Source organism: Nyctereutes procyonoides, unplaced genomic scaffold (genome assembly GCF_905146905.1).
Source record: "Nyctereutes procyonoides isolate TBG_1078 unplaced genomic scaffold, NYPRO_anot_genome, whole genome shotgun sequence".
In the NCBI taxonomy this organism is placed as follows: Eukaryota; Metazoa; Chordata; class Mammalia; order Carnivora; family Canidae; genus Nyctereutes; species Nyctereutes procyonoides.
In genome coordinates, this window is record NW_026575133.1 from 17,764,545 (window position 1) to 17,787,296 (window position 22,752).

Here is a 22,752-nt window from a genome sequence, read left to right on the forward strand (position 1 = left end):
AGTCAGGTTAGCGGTCAGCCACCGGGAAAGACCAAAGAAACTGGCCTTCTAATACATGCTTAGAGGACCCTGAGACTGGGTGGAGGTGCTAGCAGTGGGAAGGAAATCTATTAACTAGGATTAATTGCCTCCCACTCTCCCTGGCACATTCTGGAAAGCTCCACAAAGAAAACCAAAGGTCTAGTCTTAAAAGGCCTTCTCCCCTCTGGACAGATATTTTTTGGAGAGGAAAATTTGTAATTCTCCGCTAGAATTGGATCTTTCCTCTTTGCTACCATTTCTACTGATATTTGGCATCTTGAAAGTGAATGTAATGGAGCCAAAAAAACTCCTAAAAATAAGGATGTTGTATCACTCTGTAATTCACATCTGAAATAATGAGAGCAAACCCACCTGGCCAATTCAAGGCAGAGAGTGATTAGACTCACTCTAACAGAGAATTCACTGGAGGGTTGTGATGGATTATTCTCGTGTCTTTGAGATACCAGGGTGGAGGGGGCTGGAGAAGTCACAGTGCTGGTGTAGCAGGCTCATCGCTTCTGGTCCCCCTCCCCAAGACCTGCCACATACAAGTACTTTCCTCCAAGGCCTAAATTTTCCAATCACATGCACATCTCAATATGAGAAAACTCTCAATTCTGAGTCTACTGAGAAAGAAAGGGCTCACATAGTAACACTCCTCAAAGAACTCCAATTCCTTGGTCTGTTTCCCAATCAAAAGAGAGAAATGACACTACACCAGAATCTAGTCCTCCTTTTAAAAGATGCCATCCGTTAATAAAGTTGAGCCAGTATGCCTCTGGGTGGGATAACTATTAACTGCAGGTGGTCCTTCGGCTTCAAGTGGCTGGCAGCAAATATGTGCCAACCCAATATCAAAGTGAAACCTGGTAAGTAACAACGCAAGAATATTAGAATATTAGTGGCAGCTAACGTTTGTCGTCTGCTTACTATGTGGCAGGCTCTGGGAGGAGCATTTTCCAGGCTTGATCTCACTTTAATCTCAATAGCACCTTGAGCCAGGTTCTGTTATCATGAGGAAGAAGTGTGCAAGCTCTCAGCTACACACATACTCAAGTGTCAGGATACGAAGCCAGGTGCCCTAGGGGTGGAGCCCAAGCTTTTAGCTCCTGCACTAAGGTCTCCCCCATACTGTAAGACAAATGTGACCACTTCTCTCTCATCAACATAGCTAATGGGATGGATGAAGTGAAGATAGAAGAAAAAAATTGACATCAACTAGCAGAAGGGAGTGTCCTTAGCTCCACAAGAAGCCTGCAGTGGCTCTGAGTTGGGGTGCGGTAGGAAAGGAGGTAGTGAGGGACAGTCAGACATCTTCAGCTACTGGCATGGTTATGACAAAGCCCTGTTTTCACTGACAGACAGCTAGGACATTGTGTGAATAGCCTGAGAACGCACTGAGTCTTGGGGTCTCTCCCATGTCACTCATTCTATTTTTGCCAAATACGGGTCAGGGATACTCTCTGCCTTCCCTGTAATCATGCACCTGGGGTGGCTCTGAAGTATACGGTTCCCTCGTGTGCTGCGCACGCGGATAGGAATGTAGCTGGAGAGCCAGGTGAACGCATGTCTGGGATGAGGTCTGTAAGCTTCTCTTCCAGGGTTGAGGAACTCCACAGAGGGAAAAGTTCTCTCGGCTGAACCAGGCTGTTTCCACACAGGCTCTCTCTACCTTCTTTCTTCACCACGTTAGAGGATCTGTGGCTTAAGCAGGCTTCCTCTGAAGCCTTCAGCTGGTTCATTTACATCATGACTGGTGGAGCTTAAGGTGTTAAGGGTGATCCGACAAGTCTCATTTCATTCTTAAAGGTTTTCAAGCTGAACCACCTCCATTTTGCACACACCTGCCCCGGGCTCTCTGATTCTAGAGTAAATATTTTAGATTTTTACAGTCAGACTTGTGCTCAAAGTCAAGTTGGCTATTCACCAAATCTAACGATGCCCTGGCTCTCGTGGAGAGGTCAGGCCGCCGTGAGCATCTTCAGACCATTTAGCACTGGGAAACGCTCCAGATGTCTCTTGGAAATTCAGAAGTTCCTCTTCATTTCACTGCATTTACTGTTGTTTGCTTTTGCTTTATTCTGGTCTCCTAACCTTACTTAAAACCTACTTCCTACTCATAGGCATCTTGCTTATGAGTTACATCCTTGCTTATTTTCTTACAATGGCTCTTCTGTTTTCCTGTTTAAAATGAAATAATGGAATAAAACATGACTCTGTGTAGTATAGTATGGGGGGGTTAGAAGGCTGGATTTGGAGTCAAGATTTAGTTCAAATCCTGGATCTCCTAGCTGTGTGACATTTTATGAGTTTTTCTTTCCTTTCTTGCTTTCTCTCTCCCTTTTTCTTTTGACTTCCTTTAGCTTCAGCTTCTCAAAGGAGGAGAGGGTACTCGAATCTAGTTTATAGGGACAAAGGAAACACCTATAAAACTTAAAGCACCTTGCCTCGCCCAGGGCACGTACCCATTTTCAGCATTTTCCAGACACTGGACTTTGACTGGATTTCTTTCTCAATCTCACGTAGTGAAGGAGACCACTACCGGTGTTTTGTTCTTCACGACAGAAGAGTCCTTTCAAACTTGAGCTCCGTGGAGAAGAGGTCCGTAGAGCCCTCTACAGCTAGTGCACTTGCTTGCACTCTCATCAGAACTTAGATTTGTGAAGTCACTTATCACCATACATGGGGCAGCAGTCAGATTGCCAAACGCCCCCCCCTTCTCAAGAACTCTATTAAGTGATTATGTATCCGCCTGAGATGGTGACTTCCTGCTTAGGTCTCAGGTTTACTAATTTATGCCCCTGCCACGCCAGATGGCCAAAGACCTTGCACATGCCCGTCTTATCTACCAGTACAGTTCCTGGTTCTCTGTCTCTTTGTGCTCCAGGCTTAAAAAGCATACATGATTGCTTGCTTTCCTGCCGCAGTCCCAATGGCTCCCGAGGTGTATGTGCTCGACCAGTGGAGGTTAGAGGGCCCTCCTTCGTGAAGATAATAAGATTACTTTTTTAAAACACAACATTGGTTTGGGTATTTTAATCTTAAATATTTGGAATTTTACATTTCAATTCAAAGATCTAGAATTCTAAAAATGTTGAATTTTAAATGAACAACTTTATTATGAAAAGAAACCATTTTACTTGCTGAGGGTCTCTGATGGCCAAGATAGCCTCAAAAGGCACACAGCTGTCTTCCAATACAGCAGCTCAAATCCACTCCAACTGAAACTCATTTAACCTGAAAAACAACAACTTACTGCCATGCTTTCCCTCTTTCCAATCCCACTGACTGCTTCTTCTTTACCATGAACTTAACTCTAGTGTCACCCTGCTGGGCTAGAACAAAGTTTTACAGGTGAGCCACATTTCCACAGAAGATCCTTATAGGCAATTATTTAACCTGCATTACTATTTTCAACCCATTCTGATATTCAAGGTAACAACAGTGACCCAGTAATTACTGAGTTCAATAACCCAATGGGTCAGCAGCCTTTGTGAGCCTCTGTGAGAGTTATGACGAACAAAATTACTCTCTCAACTACACAGCTGACCCTTAAACAGTGCCAAGGTCAGCAGCACTGACCCACTGTGCAGTGGACAATCCACGTATAACTTTTGACTCCACCCAAAACTTAATTATCAAAAACCAGCTGTTGAACCTGAAGCCTTACTGATAACATAAACAGTTGAATAACATATTTTGCATGTTATATGTATCTCATACTATACTCTTATAAGCAAGTTAGAGAAATGTAATTAAGAAACTCCAAAGGAAGAGAAAATACATTTGTTAGTACTGCAGTGTATTTATATTTAAAAAAAATATATATGAGTGGACCCACATAGTTCAAACCTGTGTTATTTAATGGTCAACTATATTATAAAAGAGAATTTCTAATATTTATTCTCAAAGATATATCCACTTCTGTTCTACAGAGAAAGGAAATAGGATCTGTTGTTAAAAGCAGATGCAATTTACTTATTTTAATTTAAGCACCTTGCCCCCCATGCCTTATGGAAAAACCAACTTGAAAGCACAGTTGAAAAATTCAGTTCTATTTTTTAGTGTCATCTTTGCCCCCCCCCCCAAAAAAAAAGAAAAAAAAAGAAAAAAGGCAAGGCAAGGGTGGAGAAGGCAGAGTAGATATAGAAAGGATTATAGACTGGCTGTGATCTCTCAAAGCATTATGCTAATAAAATTAGGCAGAGAATTTAATCCTTATTTTGGCAACAGGAGGAAAGGAGCTTCACTAAGAACCTTGTATTGCATGTGGTTGTCCTCGTTCACTCTGTCATCAAGGGGTCCATGTGACCTACATTTATTCCCCCAGCACATGTTCATGTGCCCACTTTTGATTTCAAAAAGTTTTATTTTTCTCAAAAAAATCAACACGGATAAGTCTCACCAGAAGACGAGTAGTTTGTTTCAATAAGGAAGAGAAAAAAAAATGGCATTTGATCCCTTATAGTGGTTGCTTGAAAATACATGTTTCTTTGTTTTTGGCATACAATCTTTTTAAAAGCCCTCTAACTACCTTACAGATGATTTTTTCTCTATGCCTTGACTTGGTCCATCTGTCCTACCATTCCGGGAGGCATAGTCACAAAGTGAGAATTACATTGAAGACATCTCTTTATGCTTCCATGCATCTCTAATCCTTCTTCAGATTTTGACCATTAAAAAAGACTTACCAGAGCTCTGCTTGGTGAATAAGCAGAGGAATAATAGTTTCCAGTTACTTCCATTAAGGGCCATCGTGCACATCTGGTCCCTTCTTGGTGGGGGAGTGCCAGAAAGCACTCTGCTGCCCCCGCCCTCCCCACTTTCAGCAGGAGCAAGGGTGCGACAACTACCCATCTAACTTGCATTCTTCCAAAGCCATGCTCTAAGGAGGAGGAGACACTACAGGCAACTGAATGGGATAGAGTTGATGAATGCCAAGGGATGACTACTGATATAAGGTGATTGACACCTTATACGAAGTGCTGCTGAGATTGACAGTACCTGCCTTGGATTTTTGTTGAAGTTCACTAGACAAGGTGGTGATAATAGCTGCAGAAGAAGGAATACTTTTAAAATCTGCATACATTGCATGTTCATTGCTAAGTCAAGGAAGGGTGAAATTAATTCCTTTGGAGAAAGAAGTTTTGAGCTAATGGGCATACCAGACCCTTCTCTGGAGAGTTTCACAAATGCCATCAGCCTTTACTATGGCCAAGAGCCTCAATGTCTTTCCAGGATAAATCTTAATCCCTATAATTCTGATGAATTATAAAAACAGACCAAAATAGAATAAAATATTCGAATAAAGTAAAAGACTGGAATAAAGCAGCATGTATTGTAGTGATGTTAATAAAACAATAGCCAACATTATCTCCTTGTTCGAGACATATATAAAGCCTCTATTTAGCTCTTTAAAAAATATACACATGGTATATGTTTGGTATATTATAGGTTTGCAAGTGCATATAATAGTGAATGTTAGTTTCAAAAGAAAAAAATCTCATGCCCATTTTGTATGGCAGTCCATTCATGCTTTAGCCTCCAAACACACATCAGAGATGCTCCTTTTTAGAATACAGCAAGTGATCAACTGTGGATTCTAAAAAACTTTGTCTGGGAATGCCATCTGCTTTGACTATAATGAATTATAGCAGAAATTACAAATGTTTAATATCGACTTTTACCTATAGACAAAATTCACTATTCATATAAAACTTGTCCAAGTAAGTAAAATTGAAAGTTCTTCTTAGGTAATTCTACTTCATCATTTTCTTTTACCCGTATTTCAGCCCGAGGAGACAAGGAGCAACTGCAGAATATAAATAATAAAATGACTTTCCTCCTTTAAATTTCTTCTACAACAAAACCAAGACTTGCTTCTGGAGCACAGAGGGCTGAATGTCCCTGCAAGAGTACAGCTGATTTACCTAATAACTAACTATCATTTCTGGTGAAATGAACTGCTTGTGTAAGGCATCTAAAAGATCAATATATCTGTGTGACCTGAGGATTGCCTTGGAATTTTCAGGCTTCTCAAAAGTTCTGGTGAGCTGTTCCTCAATAGCCAATGGTAAAGGGAGACCTTGTCAAATGGCCTATTTCCTTGCCAGATCCCAAGCTGTTTACAACTTTCTGTGATGGAGCTGAAGTTGACTTCATTGATATTTATGGCTGGATAATGGGAATCAGATGTCCCTTTTGAACCAGGACAGGAAGAGAGTAGTTATTAAAAACAGAGCTCTCTCTCCTTCAACCCACCACTACCTAAGAGGCTCTTTCAAACTTAAGGGTCTGGAGCAAACCAAACAATCTCTCACTCAAAGATTAAATTTTTGTTCAAAATGCATCACTTGACTATAGCCTCAGGCTAACAAGATAGAACACTATTTGAGTTATAAAGCATACTTTTGGGAAAGGGATCCAAAAACTATTGAAAAAGCAACTTCTTGCCAAATAGAGGTTCTAATTCTGAGCAACACTCATTTGCAGTGGGGGCAGTCTTTGGCTGTTCCACTGGATTCAGGAGACTATAATTTCACTGCATGTGAAAACTCTGCCACTGGAGCTGAAGCTTTAAGATAGACTGAAGATCATAATGACAAATACAAGTTGGAGGGTAACCCAGTATTGTGGGCCAACATAACGCACCCGAGGCCTGGAATCTGCAGTTAAGTCTTGCTGCTGATGCCGGGGCAGGGGTTGGGGGCACCTTGGGCTTACCTCATTCTATAGATGAAGACACTTGGGGGGTGACGTCTAAAAGGTTCCTTTCTGCTCTAAATGTACATGCTTCAAACTCTCTTCCAAACCATTTAAAGAAAGAATGTAAAGTTTTAATGAAAGTACACTAAGCAACTCTCCTCAACCTTAGCACTCTTCGAGCAGGCACAGAAAAAAAAGGTGTATGCACAGAGACCAGACTAAAGTGTTATGTTATAATCTGGAATTGTTAGCAGATCTAAAAAAAAATGGGTTTCATCTGGGCCAAGATCAACTTGTAGAAAGTTATAATTGAATTGGTTTCAGCAGATTCTCAGGAACCCCAGAAGGAGGTCAAGTATGTGAAGGGAGCACCATCTCCTGCTTCGCTGTTCATCTGGAGAGCTGGATGAGCCCTCTCCTGGCTTCTGGATGGTTCTGCAGGTCATGCTGCCCTCTTTCTTAAACACATCAGACTTAGCACGTGGTCTTCCCCTCCTGTCTTCCTAAGTTCCCCTGTGGCGTAGTGGAAAGAGCACGAGTTATGAACTCAGAGACCTGCCTTCCACTCTTAGCTCTTCCACTTACCAGTGGGCTAACTCTTCAGGAAATCACTCAACTGTGATGAGTCTCAGTCTCTCACCTGAAAATGGGGGTGAGGACAGCTACCTCACAGCAATTCTTAGGGAGAGCAAAAGAGAGTGTATTTAAAGCTCCTGGCCTCGGCAAAGTAGGCGCCTGGTCCCTCTTGTCTCCCTTCTCACTTCACTACTGCTTTCTTGAGCCAAAGTGCTCCCTACCCAAGCACTGTGTTCCTCGGCTCGGCATTGCTGCTGTTCTCACCAGCCACACCCCCCGGCATCATCTCTATGTGTGCTCATCTCCACGGACCTCTACAACTCAACTCAAAGGCCACTATCCCCAGGAAGTGCCACTGAGATTCTTTCTCTCATCTGACATGTCCTCATCTATGTGACAGGTTTCTAATACCACTTTATAATCATTTGTCTATTATTTATGTGTCTTTCCTGCTGGTCTAGGTCTAGAGCATCCAGCCTTGCACTCACTCTACCTGGGTGCTTGGCAAATATTTGTTCAATGAACAAATGTGTAGATACAGGACCAAAGGGGGAGCTTCTAATGTGCTCGGTTGAATGAAGGTAATGCTTTAGCCAGTACTCTAATGAAAACAATACTCAGAAAAGGAAACAGCCAGATCAGAATGTGAGATGCACTCTGTGGGTGAGAAAAAGCATTTGCTTCTGCAGGAGCCACAGAAGTTATGTGGGGAAAGCAGCATGGACAGGATAAGCGATAGAAGCCTCGGACTAGGACAGCGTCTCTAAGCCTTGGCTTAGACACAGCGCCAACCTGCAGAGACGGTGACCGTCCTGTGCGTCGAACCAGACTTTTGGGATAAAAGAAATCGGAGGAAGAACGATGACTGTTTGGCAGCTGCCATAAAACATGAAAAAAGGGAAGAATGAACAAAGAAATAAGCTCAATTTAGAAACACCACACAACAAAACAAAACAAAACAAAACCTTTGGGAAAATGAATTTGATAGTAAATGTCAAGTGGCATTGCTTTATAGTTGTGTGTGCGTGCGCGCGCGCGCGCGTCGGAGAGCCCATGTTTAAAAGCATATTAACTGGTCTTCAAGTTATAGTTTACTCATCTACATTCTAACTCCCCATGATTCCTTTTCCATTTATTTCGGCTTAGAAATTTCTATACGTGAAGAGTAAGGAGCCAATGAAGCCATTGAGAGATGTCCTTAAGAATCTGTCATTACAAATGCCCTGTGAGTTCTTAAATACCAAGAATGTGGATTACTCAGTGGGGTTGCAGAGATTCTTAAAACATTTTCATTTTGCTATGGTAACTGCACTGATGTGATACCCCGTGAAAGGCTTGGAAACCTTGGCTCAAGGTCTGTGATCTGAAGACACACCCTTAAGAGAGCACAACATTTATTCAAACTAATTCAAAAACCAATTCCCTTTTAAACCCCACCGACGTCAGCACATACCTCACTCAGGGCACCCTGGAACCTTTTCCCCTCTGGAGTGCTCTATTCTACACACTATGGAGCTTCCCAAAGGTGAGCAAGCTGAGGGTTGGCCTGACCTCCCAAGTGGTTGAATGTTGGCTTCAGGAGAAAAGCTTTGGAATTTTCTGGAAAACTTTACTAAAGGAAGAAAAGCTAATAGCTCTTCTTGGCCAGAAAGAGAAGTATTTCACTAGTTGTTTTCATAGGCTTAACCAGGGAGTTCTATCAAGATGCAATCAAGAATTTTTTTCTTTTTCTTTCTTTTTTAAGTATTATTTTAGTCACACTATCTGCAAACTCAAGCAATCCTTATAGAGAAAAGACCCACATTCCATGCAGTCTGGTCTCATTAGCATTCTTCTCCTCATCTCCCAAAAAGCTTCATCAGGGATGAAGTGAAAATGATTATTCAAAAAACTGAGAGCAACACTGTAGAGAGTACAGACCACTAGCTACTTGGGTGGTTTCTGGGCAGTGTCCTCAAGCTATGCTATGAATTTTACATTCTTATGATAAGAATGACAATAATTACTATCTTTAATGTTCTAGGATTTTATAAAGATACAATAGTCTTTATATGCTTTATATTCCACAGCATCCATAGCTCCTAAAAAATTTTAGACTCTGGTGCCCAACATGGGTGATTGCCAGTGTGCACCTGCCTGGTGGATGGGCTTGAGGGTTAATACACATCATGCTCAAGCTGAAGCTGTTATGTCGAAATAGAGACCAAACCCATCCTGATTTTGGTGGACAGATTCCTTTTCAGTTTGTCTTTTTACTCTATTCTTCCAAGAAAAAGGTTTTAAAAAAATCTTTTCCATAAAAATATGATGCCAATGGGGTTAGGATGCGTAGATGCTTATACCTAATAATGGCAGTTTAAGCAGATCTGACACCATACTCTAGAGTTTGGCTTCCAAAATAAATTCAGGCCATTCTTTTCCCTGAGATGCCAAACGGAACACAAACTACAGTTTTTCCAAGGGTACCACTAAATCAGCCAAACTGAGAGGCTGTGGCCTGGGTTCCAGTGCGATTATTGCTCAGAAAATATTTCACAGTCTAAGGGAAAAACTAGGGCATCTGAACAGGATATAGATAATGATCCTGACTTATAAGGGTGTACAGCTCTTTGCTTCTGAAACACATAAAATAGTGTCATCTGGAGGTCTTGTCAGGGTTGAATAAGACCAGGAGAAGGCTTCAGAAGTGGGAGATGAAGAGGCTCTATCCTTCTGCGAGTGTGCTTCGGTGAGGACAGTTACTGAAGCATTTTGATGTTACCTAAGAGTTAAGTTACCAGAATGCTTATTCACATTGACACTTCTGGGCTCATCATTGTTTTCCCTAAAAATTTTATCTGACAAACCACTGGCTTCTGGAGATAGAGGCTACTCAGTGAAATTTGGATTTAAGAGGTCAGTAAAATGTACCATGGATGCAGAGTTTGGGTCAGGGTGGTACCTTATGGGCTAAGTACAAAAACGTCTGGTGAGGTCACCAAATGTTGGACCTAGAACTTTATGAATCATTTTTTCCCATCTGTATGGTTTGGTTGTTCCCTTGAATGCTTTCCTATGAACCCGACTGGTGAGGCAAGGCTTACTTTCTCCGACACAAACATTTAGAACAAAAAACACAATCGGTTTAACATAGGAAGGAAGAGGACCTCCTTCCTTGGCCAAATGGTCTTTCAACTTGATCTGCTATTAAGAAAAAAAAAGTCATGAAAAAGCAATTTCACCCAAACTCCAGCTCCAAGAATAAACGACTATGACACAGACAGCGGCAAATGCACCTGGCATCACAGTTCTAATTGTTTCCTTACCCGCAGCTTTTCCTCAGTCTTGGTAGATTGCTTACAGTCGGGATGCCAAACGGTGGAACCTGGAAAGACATGGTGCCCGCAAAGCATTAAAGGAAATGGAAAGAAGCCATAGTCCTATTAGCCAGAACTCCTGAGAACAGATCATATCCTTCTCTACGGAGAGAGGGGAGTGTTAGAGCCCTGTGCCCAAGTGAATTATGACAACTCTAACCTCTGGGTGAGTTTTCCTCAACCAGTCTGAGCTTGCTCTATAAAGGTGATAATTCTAGACCACAGAGACCACTAATGGGCACAACAGTGTTTTGATTCAAGAGATATTTAGTTCTTGACTGAGTGTTGTCGCTGTTGCTTTGGACCATAATATTATCCTTTAAAAGTCATGACTGTATCTTTACTACAAGCTGTATTTAATTTAAATATAATCCATAAACCATGTTTATAGAACATCAAAACAACCAAGCAATTGAGATGAGGGAAATAGAGTCAAACCAGATAGTCTATATCCAGAAGCAAAACTCACTGAATTTTTTTGTTGATCCAATTACACAGTCATTTACAAAGATACAGAAAATCAAGCCAAGTAGTAGAAAGGTTGAAAGTTATATTCCGAATGCAGAAGTTTTCTTTAACTTTTAACCTTTAATTAACAAAAAAAGGTCTCCACTTGTGAATGAGTGAAATTACTGGTTAAGTGCCCCCCCGCTTTTTTTTTTCTGTCCCTGAGTCAATGCTTCACCTTCTTAGAGTATGTAACCCTTCTCTGGATGGTGCCCATATCACACAACTAAGCAAAACACTTATATATCAGAGAAAGTTCTTATAAGAATCCAAGCCCACTGATATGATTTTGTATGCCTAGATATATATGTCATTTAAAGAGTTGTGGGTAAGACCTAGATGTCTTTTTTTTTTTTAAGATTTTATTTATTTATTCACAAGAGACACACACAGAGAGAGGGACAGAGACACAGGCAGAGGGAGAAGCAGGCTCCATGCAGGGAGCCCAACATGGGACTCAATCCAGGATCACACCCTGGGCTGAAGGTGGTGCTAAACCGCTGAGCCACCAGGGCTGCCCCTTAGATCTAAGTCTTATGATCACATAAGGATATGTTCAAATATGGTTATGGGCAGAAGAACTGAAGGAGCCCTGGGTAAGACTTGAGCAAATAAAGTTACTAAGTTGAAAGCAGTAAGTAAGTGATATAAATTTAATAAGTGTTAGCATGAATATCAGACTTCCCACATTTCATTGTCAAATTTTTATCTGTTCAAGCAACAATCTGTGTGTACTTGAAAAGTCACTAAATTACAGTAACTCTTGAATTATACCACTGAGCTAAAATGGCTAAAATAGTATTAACCACAAGATAATACCTTTTATATCTGAATAATACTTGAATCCCTATTTAACAATCATTTCTATCTTGCTTAACCAAGAGCCAAAAAAAATAAAAAAAGAAAATGAAACAAACAGACCAGACAGACACATAGTCCTTTCAGCATTAACATTTACTCTGAGGCTGGCTACAAAGCACAGGAAATCCTCTTAATGCGGAAAGCCAAGGGTTGGGGTGGACCCAACAGCAGCATTCGCTGTGAAGGTTCTACTGAGTAAAAGCCTTTGGCCAGAATACTGGGTTTGCACAGTGTCACACTGTTCTTCAGAGGTCAGCCACACAAGGAATGTGACTTGGGGAGAATATCAGATGCTGAGGAAGATGAACTACTCATTCTTCAAGGATGTGCCAAGAGGGCAGACAGAGAGCGCTGAAGCCCAACTCCAGAAGACATTTACAACAATCCCTGGAATTCCGAGTATAGCCCATCTTAACGGATACTTGTTTATTTGTAGTATGAATGTGCTGCATTTGTGCACAGCTTGAAGTCACTCTCTATTCAGGTTCCAGAACCATGTGAACGTGCAGAGCTGCACCCAGAGCCTTTGAGTCTCAGTTCCTAGCAGACATGGGGTTAACACACACTCTTGTGTCTTTGTTTTTGAGTGCTATGATTGACACACTAAAATCTAAAACAAAGCCTGGAGATCAAATAGAGAATAAATCTGCTTCATGCTGAAAATGCAAAGTGACACCTGCCTATTGCTAGGCAGATTCACAGCCTGCCCTCGGGAAAATGTGTCATATAAAGTCCACATGAGACCACGGTTTTGGGGGCTTGTCACTTGCCTTTATTGGGACCTTCAAAATTCGGTGACTTTTTTCATCAGAACTTTGCAAAGTCGTCATTAAAACTAAGGGATATTTGGATTGTCAATTTCTCATTTACCTAGCATTTTTTAGAGGAGAATAGGTAAGACTTTGCTTTAATATTCAAGAATCATTTCTATAGACATTTCTTCGTTGTATAAAAACAACATAGAGAGCAAAGCAAACCATTCATTAAAATACACATAGTGTTAAGTGCAGAAAGACAAAGAAATGAATACGAAGGCAGATGAGACCCGGTAATTACCAAACTAAATGAGCACCAGCTCTCATGGTTCTTGCTAATTTTACTGATAAGCCCTTGTCAATTTAATGACTCTTTTTCCAGCTAAAAATAGTAAAATGTTTGTGCAGATGGTGCTGTCTGACTGGAAGAGAATCCTCCCCTAAGCTTCCTTCTGAGAAGTTTCAGTATTTTAGGGGAGATAAAAACTAGTTATGGTTGTACACTGGGAAAATTTCTCAGAATGATTTTTCAATTAAAAAAATCCGGGGGGTGCCTTGGTTAAGCATCCAATTCTTGATTTTGGCTCAGGTCATGACCTCAGCATTGTGAGACTGAGCCCCAGGCTGGGCATGGAGCCTGCTTAAGATTCTCTCCCTCTGCCCCTTCCCTGCTCCCTCCCTCAAAAAAAATCTGATGGCCCTCTGGTAAGTAATGAGTACTTCTTTGCCACGAGAAACTTCTCCATTTCTCTTTCTACTCTGGGTATGTTTTCTCTCATTCTCTAGCTCTCTCTTTCTTTCAATATGACAGCTACATCATCTCAATGGGATGAAATACATCTGTGATGCAATTCACCAAGTATGAGGTTTTCTTCTTCCTGAAAGCCTGCGTAAGAGCAGGCTGGAGGGGTCAAAAAATCCTTCTCATAGGATAGTGAAAGGAGCAAAGACAAAGTAGCCTCTATGAATGCTTTTCCTCTTTTGTCTTCTTTCCCAAATTTCCTGGTGAAGGTTGGGAGGAGGTATTTCTGATTTTCAATCTTACCTCACCTCCATAGCACCAAACATCAAGGCCTATTCATGTGTTCTAGAAGCAACACATTCCTTTTTTAAAACAGATTCAGGGGCTCACTGCCAGCAATGTCAACTGCTTGGCTGAGTAATACTAACTGACGAGGTAACTTTGGGCCACATTCATTTTGGATCTGGGGAGCCTGGCCACTAATGAAATGCCTCCTTCTCTAGAAACAAACAAACAAACAAACAAACAAAGCAAGGTTTTCTTTTCCCAGATGGGAAGAACTTAATAAATTCTTGAGTTAACCTTACCTTGAAGATACATTTCCTCTCCTTCTGTGAACATCTGGTTGCATCTGCTGCATCGTGCACAGCTGGGGTGGTAATGTTTGTCACCTGCCTGCAAGAGAAGAGGTAGGGACTATTTAGTTTACACCTTGTCTCAGCTCTCAGCCTCTTTTCTGGACTCAGGGATTTGGAGGAAAAGAGAACAGCTGAGGCAAGAAAAATAATTGTCCAATTGACCTAACCTCCGATACCAACAGCCCTGGAAGCTGAAACTAACTCCATCAGAACTGGAAGGGCCTTAAAGACCAGTTATTGATGCCTGGATGATGGGGCTACCTTGCTTCTCAGGGTTTCCGGCATCTATCTCTCTCTTGGCCTGGTCGCTCTTGGATGGTTGCCAGTCACACACCATGTGTCTGCGATGAGTCCACTCCGTCTCCAAAAATGGTACCCCCAAAACATTAATACTCAAATTGATGTGGAGACTAATACTGGTTTGTACTAATGCAATAAAAAGAAAGGATTCTCATATCTAGCAGGTTCTTGCTTTCTTAACTACACTCTCTAAAAATAATAAAATCTATTTAGCTTACATCAAGATGGGAAAAACCATAAGATATCAACAGCTTTCACCTCAGAAGGACCCCAAATTCTCTTCTTTGTTGCTTATAACAATCTTTTACCAAAGTCTTATATTGTTTTCTGAAAAAGGCATTTTACTGAGGCGGCCTTGCATTATTCATGAGCATTTCACATTCCTAAATATGACAGATGCCATCACAGCAGGTGTTGACTTCCCCAAAGCAAAATGTCACTGGACACAGGGACAATTCTGTAGACAGATGCCAAGTCACATTAGAGTCATGCTCCAAATGCATGCCTGACAAAATGAAATCTTTCTGTTTATAGCTTAGCAAAAAATCTTCACCACCTGAAAGTTATCAAATATACTCTGAAATGAAATTTTATCAACCAACTGTGAAGCATTTCTTTTGCATGAACCACATGCAAGGCAGTTAGTGCTGAGAACCCAGAGTTAGAAGTAACTGCACCCTGTGCTTGCATGAAATCTCAACAGGAAATCAGAGGTCAGGTAGTGATTCCTTTCTCACACCCTCCAGTAGAAACTACAAAGCCACTTAGCAACCAGAGTGTGAGATGGTGGTTGGTTACTCAAGACAATCAAGTGGAAAAAAAGTGAAGTTATCTCAAAATAGAAGCCAGGAATGAAATCTGTTCAATGCTGCCAATCAGAAAATTCTAGAAGTGGTGCTCTTGTTTTAGTTCACACGCTATTACTTAATTATTTTTTTCCAGGGGATGAAGGAAGCATAGGAAATGTCACACAAAGTAGTTCCTTCCCTTAGGCCACCCAGGGTCAAATGTGAGTGAAAGGGGAGAAAGAGAGAAGTCACACTAAGTTCTAAACCACTATAGTTCAGCTGGGATGCCAATGCTGAGAGTTCCCAGACAGTGTGGACAATCTCTGGATTCTCAAGGAAAATGTAAGTGGAAAAATTAAGGCACTTTGACAGGAAGCTTGTGTAGTCTACAATAAAAAGCACACTCCTCAGAAAGCTGGGAGTAGAAAGAAAGATCTTCAAACTGATAGAGTGTATTTATCATATTTAGAGGTGAAACATTAGGTGTATTCTCAACAAAGACAGCACTCACACAATAGCTGACACTTTCACCAAAGTTTTTAGGTTCTAGTTTTTTTTTAGTTTAGTTTTAATTTCACCAAACTCTTTTAGTCTTAGCCAATGTGATACAGTAAGAAGAAATAAACATGCAGGTCACCAATGAAAGAGCTCAAACAGCTTGATAAAAAACAAAATAAAACAAAACATCTAAAACCCCACAGCTTTCCTATAGACTAGCGATACAAATTTAGTTAGTGTAATGGGAGAACGGGACTCCATTTCTAACAGCAACAAATAAACCCTTCAATGCAAGATCTACATAAAGAAAACTTTAGAATTTAATTGATGGACATAAAGGGCTAACAATCATAAGGTAGACATGTTCATGGGTGGTACTGAAGGAAAAGAGAATCTAAACGTCTTTGGGGTCAAGGTCATCTCATTTAGACATATATTTCTGGATGAGGAAACTAAATGTTTAAAGATGTCAATTTATCTAAAATGAACCTATTAATGCAATGCATTCTCAACCACAATACTCAAAAGAGTTTTGTCTACAGACCTTGACATCCTGATTCTGTAAGTTCATATGGGAAAAAAAAAAGTGCACAAAAATACAGACATTTTTTGAAAAACAGAGTATCAATTAAGGGGGATTTTCCCTTCCTGATATAAAAAATTATTCTAAGGCTCAAACAATTAAAGTCCTCCAATACTGGTACAGGAATAGAAAATAAATTAGTGAAACAGATAACATAGAAAAACCAGTTGCACAGCTATACACAAGATAATTTAGTCTATGATAAAGGTGGCATTTCAAATGAGTTGCAAAACAGATTATTCCATTAATGGTGAGAACAATGGATTCTCTACTTAGAGAAAGGTAAAACTAGATTCCTAGTTCATAACCTACACCGAAAAGAATTCTAGAGAGTTACAGAGGTAAATATAGAAGGGTATATAGGAGATAATTTAGTATACTTGGGCTAGGAATGCTTCCTTAAACAAGGCAAAATCTAGAAACAATAAAGGCAAATAATGACTTCACACACACATATAAATGTCTATACATAAGAAAGTTAAAGGAAGAGTAACAGGGAAAGATACTTGCTGTGCATTTCAGACAAAAGATTATTATCCAGAATATATAGAGTGTCTCTAATAAAAAAAAAATAAGTGGCAACATGGGCAAAAAGCAATTATATATATATTCCCCCAAAAAACAAATAATTAGCTCAACTCCACCAGGAGTCAGAGAAACGCAACTTAGAAAAAAAATTTTTTTTCTTCACCAAATTGGCAGAGATAAAGAGAAGATTAATGTTAGGAAAAGGGCATTCTCACACACTATTGGTGAGCAAAATTCTTTTGGGGAGGCAGCTTTGGCAATATTTATTAAAATTTAGTATGCATGTACTCTCTGATGCATGATTCCACTTCTAGGAAGCTATCCTACAGAAACTCTCACTCCTGCTTAAAAGTATATGTATTAAGGATCTTTAACATTATTTATAACAGCAAAGAATAAACAACAGAAAGCAACCCAAATAAGAAAGTAGTTAAAGGAAATATTAAACCATATGTAGCCATTAAAAGAATGAAATAAACTTACATGGAAAGAGTTCAAATGAATGCTACCAAGAGAAAAAAATCATGCAGAAAAACAACACCTATAATATAGTTGCATAAAATACTAGTGGAACTTGTGGAAACACTGGGGTAAGTACGACTGGATTCAAATCCAGTTTCAGCACTATGTGATCTTGTGAAGGTGGCAGTCTCAACCATATAACACTCCACTGCTGACACTGCCTCACAATGATGTTACTAGGGCGAACGATCATATGATATTTTGAAAATGGTGCAGGGCACTACTACACATAATAATAATAGAAACAACAACAATTAGCAATAACTCTCTGAACAGAGGTGGTCCCGGGGCCATTCACAAAGAGAAGGCTTGTTAGTGCAATTTGGGACACTGGTCAAAGGCCCTCTCGGTGTCCATTCTTTTCCCAAGGACAGGCACAGGAGAGTAACTGTGTTACATGAACTATCACATAAGGTGGAAGAAAGATACGCCAAGACCCAATGTGGCAGGGCTTTGGTCTATAAATCATTAGCAAAAACACTGCTGAGAAACAATACCGTCATAAGACCAGGGGCATCAGTCTTGACCCAGGCACTCACTCATTTCACAATGCTGAACATGTCAAGTGATTCAGTGAGCCAGAATCAAAGGCCATTTTGCAGCCATTCAAAAGTCTGTTTTTGCAGCAGTGCGGGCCTGGGGGACCACAGGGTCAGGGGCTCAAGGACAAGGGAGCCTCTGCTTTGCATGCGAGAACCACCTCCTTGCTTTCATTTCTTCTTACACTGGTACCTATGACGGTTCACACTCAAGCCCTATGCACAGGGCCAGGAAAAGGGATCAGGCCTGAACACAGATGTAGGCTTATATGCAAACTCACCCCCCCAGATGGATGTAGCTGAATCAAAATCATTTACAATGGAGTCATTTACAGAAGAAGGAGAAGTATTTCAGATCGTGAGCAAGATGGAAGACTAGTGCCTATATAAGGACAGATGAAAAACATACAATTCGTTGTGAAGAGGAGGTCATTGATTACAAACTTTCAAAGCACAGTGTGGGCTTTGTTGTGACAGGTGACCTCATAAGTGACAGTTACTAGGTACCTGGCCCCAAACTTATACCCTACAACTCTAGCTCTGCTTGAACCTGTGGGGCAAGATGCGCTGCCAAGACTCACCAGAGCTCTGCAATCACTGTTCTCCACCCATCTTTCTATTCTGCCATGTAAAAAAAAAAATTACAATCTGTTTTCTTCTTTTTCACATATTTAAAATGCACGTGTTAGAAGTCTACATTCTGGCTGGCATTAAACTCTATGGAAAATAAACAATTTGCTTATTTAGTTGAGTTTTATAAAGCACCTGCCTACACATTCAGAGTGCAAAAAAAATGGCTTGCCTTTAATAGTGCTGATTATGTCAGACTTCTGTGGTAATTATTACTATTTGATTAATCTCTAAATTGGAGTAGGAACTTTAGCATACAGACTAGAATACCATCTGGAGTAATACCATTTACTATAAGGCAGGATTTAGCACCACATTTTTAAATAAAATCCACTATCAGGAACAGATAGTTCTGAATTCCTCGTGGATGAGGAGGCCCCCTGAGAAAGGGCTACCATATTTGCAATCAAGAGACTGGGTGTCATTCCTTAATGTGTTACCCGTCAGACCTCAATGATGTCACTACTTAACCTCTCCAAGCCCCCAGGTCCCTCCCCTCATCTGTAAAAAGTGAAAGGCTGGACTAGCCAATTTCGAGTCTCATTCAGCCGTAAAATTCTATGATTCTGTGTGAAATCCCATACTCCTATAAGCTCACACAGCAGTGTTAACTGAAAAGCAATTTGGGTAGAGAAAGGATATTCCTGATGGCAGGGAATGGGGTTTAGGCAACGACTCTATAGTGTCCTATACCCAGGAGGATTTCTGGATTCCCCAAGCCCTGTGATGACTGCAACAGCCCACTGGGAGTAGCAAGAGAGAACCATAATTACAGATACCATATCTGCCATCCTTGGGCAGATAATCTGCTTGCCTGATAATCTGCTTAGCTTCTGGATGACCAACTGTGCTTTTTAGCTTTTCTTTAGCCTCTTTCTCTTGCCCTACTCCTAACACAAGCCCAGGAGATGTGGAAGATGGCCCTTGAGGTCAACCTTCAGCCATTTATAACTAATGCCCTACCTACTTCCCAAACAAAGGCTTGCAGATTCTTATCAGAGAGTCATGATCTATAAACAACCGGACAAAAACCTTAGAGGAAAAGAAAATATTGAAACTCCAAACTCAGGCAAACCTGTTGTGATCTGAGTTTCTCAGTAGATGAGGACAAAAGGGAAAACGGGTCACTAAAAGTCTCACTGTGTGAAAAAACGGCCGCATAACAATTGCCACTAGAGAGGCAAGGTTTTCTATTCTAAATTAGTAACAGTCAATTGTAGGCCGAACTTCCATATGATGCCACACATTGTATCAAGGCTCACAACATTCCTGTGATGTAGGTGCTATTTTTACAATCTTTTACACAAGCAAAGAAGCTAACACTCAAAGTGGACAATGTACTCAAAGCCCTGAGTGCTTTCAAAAAGTAGAACCAGGCCTACCATCTGAAGGCACCGAAACAATTCTCATAGAGAGACCTTGGCTCTGGAATGGAAAATTATCTTCCACACTAATTTTGCTGATGGTTGGAAACACTGAAGTACTTCTTTCTTATATAGACCCTTGAGAAAAACCAAGGGTGTAACACTGAAAGATAATTGAATGTAGTCATTTCCATATGGGGAAGTTAAACTACCAAGTTTGAGGTTGCAGTTTTTTTTTTTTAAGTTCTAACTTGATTCATAGATGATTTGCTTAGAATACGCAAAGGAATAAACAAATTGCTTTCCTGTCCCCAAGTCTCTTACAAACACAGCTCTGGTTGATGGTGACTTTAGATGAAGGACATGCAGACGCTTGGAGGTGAGTGTGCTGGCTTAGATCAGGACTTTTCTAATTTCACTGTCTATAAGCAACACCCAAGATCCTTTCAAAAATGGATTCGATGGCCTTAAAAGATAGGGCCTAGAAATCAGCTTCTTTCTTTGTCTTATAAGCACTGAAATGAGTACGTGAACCATCATGAACTGGGGAAACACCAGTCTAGGTGATCTCCAAATCCTAAACCTGATAGTAAACGAGGAAGCCAAAGTGGGTAACAAGGATCTGGTGCTTCTGTGGCAGGTGCAAGGGTGGGAAGGGAGAAGCAGAATCACATAAGTTTCCTGTTTTACTCCTGCAGAAAGGCAGTGTGGGGCTGATTCAGCCTTCTTTATGTTTGCTGTTGTTTTCCTTGAAGCAGGAAAGGTTTCCACTGTGACTGGACTGGCTTGATCTCCAAGTTTACACTCCCCTATTCCAGGGTTTGTTTTTTTTTTCCCCCCGATAATGCAGGGTCCTGAACAGACAGGATAATGAGGGTGTGCCTTGGCCCAAAGTCGGTATCCTGGGCAAAGGTAAGTAAATCAGTTTGCCCAGGCAGCGTTCACAAAGCCCAGAGGGCTCTACACAAGTCTGTACAAAGCCAACCTGCACAGATGAGAACATCCCATAGCCAGACAGCCTTAACAACCCAACTCCAGCTGCAACCTCTACTCCAAACATGTGTGTGATGTCGGAGGGAGGGGTGGCAACTCATCTTCCCCAGAGAAGATGCACAAAACAGAGCAGAGAGAAATATACCATTGCCTTCCAATGATCTGGTTCCCTTTGACCAGCTGCTCAAAATATAAAAGACAGAGCATCAACACCCTTCTATTTTTTTTAAAATTATTTATGAGAGAGTGTGTGTGTTGGGGAAGGGTAGGAGGGAGGGAGAGGGAGGGGGAAGGAAAAAGGGACAGGAAGAGAGGAAGAGAGGGAGAGAGGCAAGGAGAGAGAATGAGAGAATCCTCAAGCAGACTCCTTGCTAAGCGTGGAACCCAAGGCAGGACTCAATCCCAGGACCCTGAGATTATAAATTGAGCCAAAATGAAGAGTAAGCCACTTAACTGACTGAGCCACCAAGTCCCTTCTTTTAATGAGGGGTAAAGAATGAAAAAACTGGCAACACCCCAGTGTAAATGCATATTGCGTTTTTGCAGATGGTTACTGCTTTCTCATTTCCTTCCAAGGAACTAAGTGCAAAAACTTTAAAGCAGTCTTTACAATTTAATAGTGCTAGATAAATGTTATCTATAAATGTGTGCTTTCCCACAGGACCTAACCAGTCTCTTTAAATTGATCTCTAGATTCAATGCAATCTCTACTGAAATTCCAGCTGGATTATTCAGAGGGATTAAAAAGCCGATCCTAAAATTTATGTGGCAATACAAAGGACCTAGGAAAGTAAACAAACAAACAACAACAACAAAAAAAAACTTTTTGAAAGAATAGAATAAAGCTCGTGGACTTAAACTATCTGATTTCAAAAGCTTCTATAGAGCTAGATGTTATCAAGACAGCATGGAGTGGCATTAGGATAGACATATAGGTCAATGGAATAGAAGAGAGATTTATTCCAAAATAAGCCCCACATTCATGGTTCATTGATTTTAAGAAAAGTGCCAAGGCAATTTGATAGGGAAGGGATAGTCTTTCCAACAAATAATGATGGGACAGTTAGATATACATATTCAGTGCAACCCATACTTCACACCATAAATGAAAAATGAACTTAAAATGGATCATGGACTTAAATATAAAAGCTAAAACTATAAAACTTCTAGACAAAAGCATTAAATCTTTGTGATTTTGGTTTAATACTTATATATTCTATAAAAACATAATCCATAAAAGAAAAAAATTGATAAATTGGGTATCATCAAGATTAAAATTTTTTTCTCTTCAAAGACATCATTAGGGTACCTGGTGGCTCAGTCAGTTAAGCATCTGCCTTCAGCTCAGGTCATGATCTCAGGGTCCTAGGATCAAGCCCAGCATTGGGCTCTCTGCTCAGTGGGGAGTCTGCTTCTCCCTCTCCCTCTGCCCCTTTCTCCGCTCATGCTCTATGTCTGTGTCTCTCTGAAATAAATAAAATCTTTACAAAAAAAGATATCATTATGAAAATAGAAAGATGACCCACAGATTGGAAGAAATTTCTACAAATCATATGTCCAGAAAAGGACTAGTATCCAGAATATTTAAAAAACTACTATATTTCAAAATAAGAGACCAACTCAACTGAAAAAAATGCACAAACGATTTAAAGAAACATTTCACCAAAGAAGATATACACATATTGAATAAGCACATGAAAATATTTTAAATACTCTTAGTCATAGGGAAATAAAATGAAAACCACAATGAAATACCACTACACATTAGCTACAATGGCTATAATTAAAAAGACTGACCATACCAAGTGTTGAGGAGGATGTGGAAAAAGAGATACACTCATCCATT

The 22,752-nt window shown here is 40.5% G+C and overlaps 1 protein-coding gene across 10 annotated transcripts in view; it reads right to left on the minus strand.

Annotated features, from left to right (window-relative positions):
• Window positions 1-22,752, minus strand: part of ABLIM1 (actin binding LIM protein 1) — a 292,094-nt gene that overhangs the window by 39,740 nt on the left and 229,602 nt on the right. For 9 of the 10 annotated variants that reach the window (XM_055300659.1, XM_055300656.1, XM_055300653.1 and 6 more), the window contains exons 7-9: window positions 14,111-14,198; window positions 10,608-10,666; window positions 8,095-8,178 (exon numbers count right to left, since the gene is read on the minus strand). In XM_055300659.1, the coding sequence (XP_055156634.1) occupies window positions 8,095-8,178; window positions 10,608-10,666; window positions 14,111-14,198 (231 nt within the window). The remainder of the gene's footprint in view (window positions 1-8,094; window positions 8,179-10,607; window positions 10,667-14,110; window positions 14,199-22,752) is intronic. The other variant, XM_055300654.1, reaches the window with a different exon arrangement.